Raw genomic sequence first — 11,800 nt, forward strand, 5'->3', positions numbered from 1 at the left:
AATAGGCCCATGGGCCTTCTGAAGCCCGAAACCGATTAGGAGAATAAGCGAGGGCTCGATTCGCGTTCGCTGCCGACTCCATCGATCGAATTCTTATAGCCTGCGTCGTTCTGAGAAACCCTAGACATCGCGTGAAGGGTGGCCGAAAGACACCGGAAAATTGAGGCGCTTCGTTTCTATTTTTCTTTAGGGTTCGTTCTCTCCTCCCCCTGTTATGCTCAAAGATTATTCTCTTTGCTTATTTTTTGTGTTCTTTTACTGCTTTCCTTGCACGGAAGATGGGATCTTGTTTCCCCTTTTTGGGTTCCGTGATGGTTATCTTCTCCTTTTGGCTGTTCACCTGTAGGATATTTGCCAGTTTGAAGTATGAGGACAAGAAACGCCGGTGCCGCGAAAGCTGGGGCCACCAAGAAGACGCCTACCCCGAAGAAAGATGCTGCTGCCGCCGCCGACGCCGCCGAGAGGACCCCGGAAGTGGCAACGAAATCTACCCCGAAATCAGGAGCCAAGACCGCGAAGGTGGCCGGAAAACAGTCCGCGAGCAGAGCCGCTGCCTCTGCCCCGGTCACCGTGACCCCTGATCCTAAGCAGGGTTCTGAAGGTGACATCTTGGGTTGGTTCTTTGTGTTATTTAAACGTTAACTTTCATTTATGGAAAACTCTAAGCCCTGTTGTTTGGTTGGGACAGTTGAGGAGGCGGCTACACCTGCAGTTGAGAAGAAACCAGCTGCAGCCTATGCAAAGAAGTCTGTCGGTGGAAAGGGGAAAACACCTCTGGCTCAGAAGGCTGCTGCAGCAGATCCTCCCAAGGTGGAGGTTGTGGAAGAGCCGGCCATAAAAGTTGAAGCCAAGGAGAGTGAGGATGAGGTGGAGGAGGAGAATGAGCTGAAGCATGACGTGGAAGTCGCAGGTGTGAAGGACACTGGGGGTGACAATTCTGAAAAAATTGAAGAAGATCCTGCTGATGCGGGCCAGCAGATGGAGGAAGAGGTAGAGCCGGTGGAGTTTGAGGAGCCTGTTGAAGAGGAATTTATGGGTACGGAAGAGAACATAGGAGGTGTGGAAGGGGAGGAAGCTAGTGTCGGGATGGAAGAGGAGGAAGATCCTCGGGTTGACGAGGACGAGCAGATTCTAATATCAGACATGGCTAAGAGGAGGAAGATGAAGAAGGAGCAGGAGATATTTGTCGGGGGACTAGATCGAGATGCTATGGAGGAGGATTTGAAAATGACCTTTGAGAAGGTTGGGGAAGTTGTTGAGGTCCGTCTCCACAAGGATTTTGTAACCAATAAGAACAAGGGATTTGCATTTGTAAAGTTTGCCAACAAGGAGCAGGCTGCTCGAGCACTCATTGAATTGAAAAATCCTATGGTAAGATATTTGGCTTTGATATCTTAGTTTTCTGCAACTTTTTAAATTGGATTGTCTATCACTTATTTGAAAATTTAATCTCACAATTGAAGTAGATAAAATGACCAGACTTCTGATGTTCACGTGTTACTATTGTTCAACTTTGACAGCGATCTGGTTTCATAATATGTTTGTTTATATGTGTGTGTGTCTATATATATATATATATATATATATATATATGATTCTTGAACCACCCTTGTCTTTTGCTTATGCATTTGAGCTTTGGAACAAGATAATTTAGAACATGGCTTTCGTTCACTCGAGACTTTCATATATAGTTCATATATAAGATACTTTCATAAGAAGTATCTTTTACATCTTCACTAGTTATTCTTTTGATTAATTTTTGTTACAGATTCGTGGAAAACGTTGTGGCATTGCACCAAGCGAGGACAATGACACATTATTCTTGGGGAACATTTGCAACACATGGACAAAAGAAGCTGTGTGCCTTCTTCACTTACTATGATTATGATAATTTAAGCAGAGTGATTGATGGGGCTTGGAAGTAGTAACTTTTTTTTCTCTTTTTCTTTTGCTTAATTGATCTTTGTGTGACAGATTAAGCAGAAGCTAAAGGATTATGACGTAGAGGGAGTTGAACATATTACTCTTGTTCTGGACACCCAGAATGACGGTCTAAGTCGTGGGTTTGCTTTCCTGGAATTCTCTTGCCATCAGGATGCGATGCTAGCTTATAAACGGCTCCAAAAGCCTGATGTTATATTTGGCCACCCCGAGAGGACAGCCAAAGTGGCTTTTGCAGAGCCACTGCGTGAGCCAGATCCCGAAGTCATGGCTCAGGTACTCTTGCAGATGCATCCTTCTGCGCCTGTTGTGTGCTCTTGCTCAGAGCTCACTTGCTCCTTTCCAAATGGTGATCCCTTTGATACTGGCTGATACAGGTTAAATCAGTCTTTGTTGATGGGTTGCCACCATTTTGGGATGAGGATAGGGTCAAAGAACAATTTAAAGGCTATGGAGAGATTGAGCGTGTTGTGCTGGCACGAAACATGTCAACTGCCAAAAGGAAGGATTTTGGATTTGTTAACTTTACAACTCATGAAGCAGCTGTTACTTGTGTTGAAGGTATAAATGACACCGAACTGGGTGATGGGAAGTCCAAGGTACCTTTTGTTCCTTGTTTGTATCTGCAGGCACTTCTTTTGTTTCTTTTTGGATTTACCTTAGGAGCCAAAGTTCTGATGCATCACTTATGCTGCAATGTTATGTATGTCTTTGACATTTTGTTACTTCCATGGATTGGCTGATTTCTGAGCCTTCTGGTTGATTTCAGCTGGAATTTGGCAGCTGACAGATGAATCTGCAGTGGAGAAAGGAAGAAGTGAAAATAAAACAGGAACATAGGAAGAAGATTAGATTATAAGGAACACTGGAGGGGAAGGTGAAGGCGGAGTTTGACTTACCAGAACATATTAGTATATCTGATTCTGACATCGAAAACACTTATTCATTGTCATGTAGGATGGCTCTTGAGATCCAACTCCTCGCGAGAGGCTCAAGTCATAAGCCCTTATCTAGAAATGTGTACCAAGAGATTCTTCCAGAACTCACATGCCTGCATGGCTCTCTAAAAATGAAGAGGACCCACATTATATTTGTTTATGAAAGCACCAAATAGGATGAAAATTTGTTGGGAAGAAATTGTGAGGCATGAAATGTTATCATTTTAGAATGTTTTATATATTAATGTTAATGTTTTAAGGATATTTTATCACAAAGTAATTTAGGATGAGTTATAATTTGCCAAAAATGGTAAAAATATTTTTATGATGATTACTTTAAGATGATTAAAATCCGTTTTAAACTTTTCATATTACTTTAAATAAATTCATAGTTGAATGATAAAAGAAATTATCATTAATGTGAAAAATACTTTTAACTGTTAAGTTTGTTTATAACTTTTGGTGAAATGCAAAATATATTTCATTTTAAAATATTTGTTTTCAATTTTTTGTTTTAATATTTTTTAGTTTTTATTTTCTTTCTCTTTGTTTTAATTGTGTCAATACAAATTGATGATTTGATTGATTCCATTCAAGCAGCTTGTGGCTGATCTTTGTTCTGACTTAATTCTTGCAAACTATACTTACTACAAAGAATTATCTTTGCATTCTTTTAATTGCAACTAACATACAACCACCGACCTATTTGTTTATCATGAACATTTATGTTCTTAATCTTTTATTTGGAGTTTATGTATTGTGAATGTGGTTGCATGTGAAACACGAACTGAATACTCCAAACGAAGGTTCACTGTGCTGTGGTATACCGCTCGGTATGAGTGGTATGTAACGGTCTGATAGGGGACCGGTATGGGCGGTACATTGGTATGCCCTCATGTATCATTTATCGGTACACTCAATATGGCTCAATATAGCTCGATACGTATCATACCGATAGCTGGTCGGTATACGGGTACGGACCGGTAAGGTGAACCATGCTCTAAACTCTGGTTGAAGGGACACATTTGTTAATGCACATTCATGCTCCTAAGATCACCACATACCTTTGAGTTCAATTTTTTAACCCCATGGCAAAGTGTCTTATTTTTGTGTCCAATGTGTTGTTTGTTTTACAATTTATGTATCAGGAGAGTTGTCTTTGTTTATATCCATGTCCAACTCTCAAGATTTTATGTTGTTTGGGTATGTTATTTTAAGACTAGTAATATGAAGATACAGAATCTAGTGCTTAAGCCTTATAGATATTTGATTATGCTGCCAAATACTTGTATCTGTGTTTGTGCCCTTGGTCTTCCTTGTATCGAGTTCATAACACTGCTATCTATCATATGATAATTACGAGACAAGCCTACTTAATGTTGCAAATGATGCTTTAAGGTTTATTCCTCTGCGTTATAGAAAGCTTCCAAGTAAGCCTGGAGTGATCCATCTAGCTCGTGACACCATAACTTCTGGTTGTCACTCTTTTCTGAAAATCTATTGATTAGTTTGGCAGGCGTAGTCATATATTAAAAAAAATAGCACCTTTGTATGTGCTCTTATAAAATATGGGGTATCTTCATGTGCCTAGTTCTTTGTTTGTTGATGGTATTATGAAGAATAAAGGATTAAGCATATATCATCCAAGTAGATCATGGTTCATATTCTTCTTTGTACCAGTATATCTGTATATATTTGCAACTTACCTCTTTTGTTTATTATAGATGAAAGTAAGAGCAAGGCTTGCAAATCCACTGCCCAAAACTCAAGCTGTAAAAGGTGGGATGAGCGGTGGTTACCGTATTGGATACACTGGTGTTGGAGTTTACTCTAGGTTTGGTAAGTCATTGCTAAAAAAAAAAACTTTCATCTGGTGCTTTCTAAATATTGATGATTTTTTTGCTTCAACAGGTAGAGGTTTTGGAAGGGGTAGATTTCCTTCATTCAGAGCAGGGTTTCAGGGTGGAAGGGGTTTCAATTTTCGTGGACGTGGTAGAGGTGGAAGGTTTTCTTTTGCTGCTGATAGTGGCATGGAAGGCTCTTCTACTGAGTTTCAGTTCAGGAGGCCCTTTGGAGGTCGAGGTAGACTGTACATCTGTCACATGATCTCTAAAAGCTGATATGCTGTAGATTAATTAAGCCAAATTAATAATATAAATTTCATAAGGTGACTGTCATGGTGCAGGCTGCGGTCTGCATGAAATAGTTCAAGATCGACCCTTCTGTTTGGAAACATGAACTGCAATATTTATAAGAAGAAATTCTTCTTTATCAACTTATTGGAGATAACCTATATTAATGGTGATGGAGAATTACCTACTTTTGCTAGTATCTGGGATCAGTTAGTGATGTTTCTTTTATTAAAATTCTTTATTCTAGTGAATAAGTTCTAGGTACTCATAGTCTAATACAAGCTGGTTTGTAGGCGTAGGTGAAACCTTTCTCAATTAGGAGAATAAAGGCAAAATTTGCTGTTTTATTTTTTCTTTAGAATGACCAATGTTTATTTGCTCTCTGCAGGAGGTAGGGGGTTTTTTTTTCCAGGAAGACAAGGTGCTTTCAGAGGGCGAGGGCAACCCTTCTCATCTAGAAGACCACCGTTTCAACCAGAGGAGGAGTTTGGTAGACCTTTCAGTGGTCGGTATGTAGGTGAAGAACCTTATTTCTATGGGGATGCAGGACGTGGTATCAAACGACCATTCTCTATGATGGTAAATTTTTGTATTTATTTTTTGTTATGTCTGTCAGTGCGATTGTCTGTACAATGGTGGTTCTACATGCTTCAATTTCAGGATCATGATTCTGGATACATGGAACCTGGGAGTAGGGTTCGCCCTCGATATGATCATCCTGATCCACTGCCCGGTGCATCTCGTTATAGAGGTTCTTTCAGTGGTATATTTTGTTTCTAACAATTTGAAATTATGCTCTCTTCTAATGAAATGATCATTTGCTTTCACTTTCTAGATTCATTTGGAATGAGTGGCTTGTATTCACGTGATTATTATGGCTCGGATGTAAGTACAAGTCTCATGAGTTTAATTTAGTACAATCTGTTCAGCAGATCACCTGCTTCTCTTTATGCAGTACGGTGGTGGCACTTATTCATCGTACGGAGGTCCACACTCTGGGGGCGGCTATTACTACTAGATGGTAATCTTGTGTATGACCTATGCGGTTCTGTAGGTTCTTAAATTTTGTACCATCTTTCTTACCATAATATCTTATAATATCACTTTTTTTTTCTGCAGTAATTTGAAGATGCTGGTTTGATCATGGAAAGGCACTGTTTCTAAGATGGCAATCTTAGTTTAGTTGCTGCTTATTAACTTCATAAACTGTCTATTTTGGTTGTTGGCTAGAAATTTTATTGTTGTCTTGGCTTTGTTTGTTACCTTGGGAAACTATTAAGTAGATTTTTGGTTCTTATGCTAAGATCATAATGGATAGCCTTCTGATGAATTCGATCAGAGAGTATCATGTTTGCAATTGAATGGTCTAATAAGTAGTTGTGTTGAAGTCAACAACGAGATGGGATCTATGATTTCACAGATATAAGTTTGTCCGATTGGTGATTCATATTTTGATCTGTTATGTTGAATCCTGAAGAGATTTTTTGGGATAAACATCATTTTCAGATATCTTTTTGATTTTTACAAGAAGGCGTGGTTTTGATATTTGCTTCAATTGAGTATGAAGCTGATGTGGATAAGCATGTTTGGTTTATAAAATAACTTGCTACGAACCTGAGTTTAAGCTTTCAGATCCAACACCGCTTTTCTTCAATGAATATGAAATGGAGGGATAAATTGTTGATCTTGTCTTTTTGATTGGCCAAATTAATGAACATGATAGATCTATCAGGGATCCTAAGGTCGTCACCAATGTTGTTCATTTTGCATGGAAGTGGCTGAATTTCTACTCAGTGTTGTAAGGATCCTGTTAGCTTTTGAGGCAGTGAAACGTTTTGCTGATGAGAATCTTACTTGTGCCTTCCATGAAGTGACTTGATGGATATTTTTGGTTAAATTGGAAGATATTCATACTAGTTTGTAATTGGCTTTTCTGATAATCTACCTACCTTGTGGCAGTGAGTCTCAGAAAAATAAGAATGTTGTATGATGGAAATTTTCTTAATCAGGGGCCACTAGGATGCAGACCTTGTGGCAGTGAGTCTCAGAAAAATAAGAATGTTGTATGATGGAAATTTTCTTAATCAGGGGCCACTAGGATGCAGACCTTGTGGTGATTTTGGTATTTTTACCTGGTATTCACCCATTGATTTGGTTTATTTGATGGACATAATTATTGAATGTTGCAGATCTTTTTGACTTTTGTTGGGCTTGATGGCTGTTCATGAAATCATGATTGCTCTCATGGCATACATTTAAGGGCTTAATTTTGTATATAATAAGATTAGCACATTTTGGCCATCATGACGTATGTTAAGGGCTTAATTTATAAGGGGAGTTGGTCAAATTGATTTGCTTAATGTCTCTGCTGATCTTTTAGCTGATGCCAGCAAAAGGAAAAGGTGGGAGGTTTCAGGGTTCTTGGTGACAGTGGAGATTAATATTACTAATGGCCATAGGTTACTGCATAAATATTCTGAATTGTTTTTTTTTTGTGTTTCAGTTTCACTTTTGCAGAACTTCTCTTGATTTTCAATATGTCATGTTCATAACAACTATTTTATTTAGGCTGATATTTTAGTTTATTTTGATTGTCAACATTTTGCGGTTTCCTAGAAAGTGCGGTTTCCTAGAAAGTTGATTAGTATGTGATTTACTTTTTTTATTAGAATGGTTGCTTTTTTATTTGCATGTTTAGACTAAAAGTTATAGGAGACTTTTGAATTTAATACACTGATAATCATGATAAGTTTAGGAGTCTTTGGGCTATTTAATGCTTAAAATATAAGAGACAAACTAATTCTCAATTTTCACTACCGGTCTCAATAGAAAATCAGGAAAAATCCTGAATGAAAATACTATAAGCAACTCAAGGTATAAATTGGTGACAATGGTAGTGGTCAAGGGTCATTTTTTCGGGTACTGAGCCTGTTTCAGTGATCTGGTTAGATCAGTATACCAGTCAATATCGGTATACTGTGTGTTGGTACACTGGTACGCATCGATGTTTCGGAGAGGAAGAAAAAAAAAAAAGAAGAGGAAGGGTTGATGGAGGAAGAGGAAGAAGTGGTGGTGGAGGAGAAGGAAGAAGACAAGAGGTGGGAGTATACCTAGGAAGAAAAAGGAATGTGGCAGTGTCGGCATTGGTAGTGGCATCGTGAAGTAGTGGCGATGGCAGTGGTGTTGCAAAGTGGTGGCAGCAGCAGTGTTGAACGCGACACGAGCCCTAGTTTCTATTTTTAGGGTTTTTTTTCTTCTTTTTTTAATACTGAGTTGGATGGACCCCATTGTTATTTTAATTCTTTTTATTTTTTGAGTTGGACCGGGCTGCCCGAAACATTGGTCTGCATACCGGTTCATGCTCGGATCAGTATGTATTGCCCAATTTTGTACCATTTCGGGCAGTACAACAATCCTTGATGGTGGTGCTGGCTACTATTGTCAGGTTGGACATTGTTGTATTTATGGCAATAGTTTAAAGGTATTGTGCTGAGTGTGTAGCTTTTGTGGTTGCAGTGACATGTTTAGATCTTAATGAACATTCGTTCAGATAAGAATGAGATGTTTTTGGGAGGTTATGAACCACTAAAATTTATATATTGTGGGAACTTGCATATAAAAAGGGTCTAGATAATATCTGTCCTACTGCATCGATTGTTCTCTTTTCAAAAGACAAGCCAAAATTGGTGGTTCTGCGAATATAGCTGTCAGCATATGCTGTGATGCATGATTACTTTTTCAACTGCTTAGAATTTTGACAAAGAAACCACAAAGCCATTGTGCAACAAAAATGAAACTTGACATTATCAAATTGTTGGAATCTGCTTCTGGACATTTTTTTTAGATATATAGATCATCATGTGATCAAAATTTGTTCCAAGTGGTTGTTAGGCTTGGAATTTGTATATACTTGATAGACTGTTCTTTGAGCTGATCTTATTTTGATATACATACGTATAATGTTGTTATTTATGTTCTTAGAGGCCCTTTTGGTCTTTATTTTAAATCTAAACAAACTAGTCATCTATGGTCAATAATAGGAGGTTTTATGCCAAGCATAGCTGAACAATCTATAAAGCCTTGCCTGCAGATAAAGTAGGATTTACCTGTAAGAAGTTGAGTCTTAGAGATCAAGTTCGTGAGGTATTCATCTTCAATGAGTTGATAATGTCATGGATATTGCATCTACTAAGCTATTTATGATTGTGAACTTTGTGATGTATGACATTTGTGGTCTATAGTAGATCTAACCAGAAATTCAAGGTAGTTGCAAATGTGAAAGATGTTAGCTTTAATTAATTGAGTTTTCACATTTCCTATATGGAGCTGTTGGTGAACAAACAATAATGTAGGTTGATACTAATCAATTTTGACAGTTGATAGATGTTTTGATTTGTTTGTTGAACTTTTTTTGCTTCCTCTTTTTTCTTCTCTCCTTTGGGGTTGTCCCCTGATATCAATCATGTCCCAGTTGTTTTATGCTTGAATAGTGTTAGTAATTCTTTGACACTAGAAATTATCTAAGTGTTCTGTGGTCTGTTAATTGATGCCACTTAAACTTTATATTTGATTTACATTGGGACCCAAATAATAGAACACGAATCCAACACTTTAGAAGTTAAGCATATTTTATCTTCAAGTAGTCTGTTTGATCAAGTTTATTTATAGACTAGTTATATGATGTTATGATGAAACATGTAAACAAAGTTTATGCTATTCGATTCTCATACCAAGACGGGATTCTGCATTATGTATTTTATAGAATTTCAATTTTATCTTTGTTGACATCAGTGAGTTCTTCGATCTTGAAAATTATGGTATAGCTGTCTTTGTTGTGTTCTTTTCTTCATAGGATTAATGGTTCTTTTTTTGGCCGATGAAAACTCCTCCAAGTAAATCTTGGAACTTCTTTTACTTTCACTTAATGGCTTATATTCTGAAACCTCAAGCAGGTAGTATTTGAATTTTTCTATCTTGGGCAGAATAGCTTTGATTCTCTTCTTAATCTATTCCCATTCTTGTGTTTGGACATCTATTTTACTTCTTTCTTGCAAGTAGTTATTGTACCAGGAATTCAGTGCCTGTTATTGTTTTACAGAAATTTATTGTTTAGAGAATAGCTCGAGCCTGACCTTTTTTTTGTCATTTTATTATGGAAGCTTTTTATTTAGACCATCAAAGACATGGAGGAAAGAGACATTATATCCTCTGTATCCTTTTTTTCCTTGATGAATATGACTTTCTATGTTCACATATATACATATGTTATACGCTTTTATCAATATATGTTTATATATCTTTGTAGCAGGAACCTTGTATAAGTCTTGTGGCACTCATCAGAAATGTCAACAGTTAATAGTTAAAGGATCTGTGATCCTTAATTCTGGTAGTTATTTTTTTTTATTGTTTGGAATGGAGATCATATCCATCTTGAGTACTATTCTTTATATTGGAAACCTCTTGCAAATAGAATCAGTATGCCTAATTTTATGTTACTGAAGAACACCTATCCTTTTGCTTGGCTGTATTGTTGAAATAGATGGAAGATGTTTTGCAAGTGAGTTTCAGAGATGTTGGATCAAATTTTCAACACAGATGATTTATAGAGCTGAAAGTGATGGTTAAAGTGGAGAAGGGCGTTGGAGTGTTGTGTTTGCCATATGTGCCCTTAGGTTAGGAAAAAAAAGTTCATAGTACATATTCAAGACCAGTTGTGCTGTATAGATAGATACTAATATATAGCCTGTAGGAAACAATATATACAATAAGCTGATAAAACTCAAGGTTTTAAGATGTATATGTTGATTTAGTAGTATGATAAATAGTATATGGATTTTTGAACAATCAGGGTAGTCTCATGTGAGAAAAAAATGAAGGAAATATTAAAAGGTGGTATGGACTTGTCAAAGGGAATCTATTAGATGCATTGATGTGACAAGGTGAGTTAAATTAGGATTCATGGTCCGAGGAAGTAGAGAAAACCTAAGAAAATTTGCTGGAAACAATGAGAAAAGATATCCTTAACAAAGCTTAATGTCCAGAAAATATGAACTTAGAAGTAAATATAACAAGCCATAGGGACTGAACTATTTAAGATGGCTAAGTTCATCTTTTCTGGACATTAAGCTCTGTTAAGAACATCTTTTCTCATTGTTTCCAGTAAATTTTCTTAGGTTTTCTCTACTTCCATGGACCATGAATCCTAATTTAACTCACCTTGTCACATCAATGCATGACGAAGAAAATGGTAGTAATTGAAAATATTTTGTACATATATTTTGAAGAAGATGTATGCCTGAGCTTATATGGTTACATTATTGTGCTCATATGTAGTTCTGAAAAATTGCTGGCATCTTTTGATGTCATATAAAAGTTAAATGCTGGGTTTCATTATAACAAGTTTTGAGGTGCATTGAGGCTCTCTGGGATTTTACAAAAAATGTTAAGATTATAATAACAGTTTTGTAACTTATGTGAGTTCTTTAATGTTTATCCAAGTTTAGCTCAACTCTTCTTCATTGATTTGACTTTTTTACAGCATTTGATTTGTTTCACTGACATAAACATCTGGAAGGTTTAGTTTTTCTTGTCATTCTATAGGAGGTCAAGAGTTAGGTGAGTTAAAACTTGATGAGTGAAGTAGACAGGTTGTAACTTCTGTTGCTGCTGAAAGTTGGTCAATATGAACTCTTGAAACAGATTGTTTTGTTTGACTAAATGTGTGTGTGTATATATATATATTGTGCATGCAGGTTTGTTCATTTTTAGATGCCTTGTATATGTGTATAT

General features: G+C 37.0%; 1 protein-coding gene across 2 annotated transcripts; it reads left to right on the top strand.

Annotated features, from left to right (window-relative positions):
• The first annotated feature begins 52 nt into the window (after positions 1-52).
• Positions 53-10,506, top strand: LOC135654344 (heterogeneous nuclear ribonucleoprotein Q-like). Of its 2 annotated transcripts, none has more exons than XM_065175581.1 (13): positions 53-191; positions 347-601; positions 689-1,371; positions 1,769-1,858; positions 1,975-2,217; positions 2,319-2,540; positions 4,604-4,718; positions 4,791-4,961; positions 5,400-5,590; positions 5,672-5,774; positions 5,847-5,896; positions 5,967-6,032; positions 6,131-10,506. In XM_065175581.1, exons 2-12 carry the CDS (start codon positions 367-369, stop codon positions 6,027-6,029), a joined length of 2,166 nt encoding a protein of 721 aa, XP_065031653.1. In that variant the 5' UTR covers positions 53-191; positions 347-366; the 3' UTR covers positions 6,030-6,032; positions 6,131-10,506. The 2 variants fall into 2 exon arrangements, with proteins under 2 accessions (XP_065031653.1, XP_065031657.1); XM_065175585.1 differs by having other exon boundaries at positions 5,672-5,762.
• The last annotated feature ends 1,294 nt before the right edge of the window (positions 10,507-11,800 follow it).

Source organism: Musa acuminata, chromosome BXJ1-4, assembly GCF_036884655.1.
Source record: "Musa acuminata AAA Group cultivar baxijiao chromosome BXJ1-4, Cavendish_Baxijiao_AAA, whole genome shotgun sequence".
Taxonomy (NCBI): domain Eukaryota; kingdom Viridiplantae; phylum Streptophyta; class Magnoliopsida; order Zingiberales; family Musaceae; genus Musa; species Musa acuminata.

Excerpts from the sequence above, each read along its gene's own strand:
- LOC135654344 (XM_065175581.1), top strand. The coding sequence starts at position 367 with ATGAGGACAAGAAACGCCGGTGCCGCGAAAGCTGGGGCCACCAAGAAG. Across the intron at positions 1,859-1,974 it reads ACACATGGACAAAAGAAGCT|ATTAAGCAGAAGCTAAAGGA; the intron begins GTGTGCCTTCTT and ends TTTGTGTGACAG. Across the intron at positions 2,218-2,318 it reads ATCCCGAAGTCATGGCTCAG|GTTAAATCAGTCTTTGTTGA; the intron begins GTACTCTTGCAG and ends TGGCTGATACAG.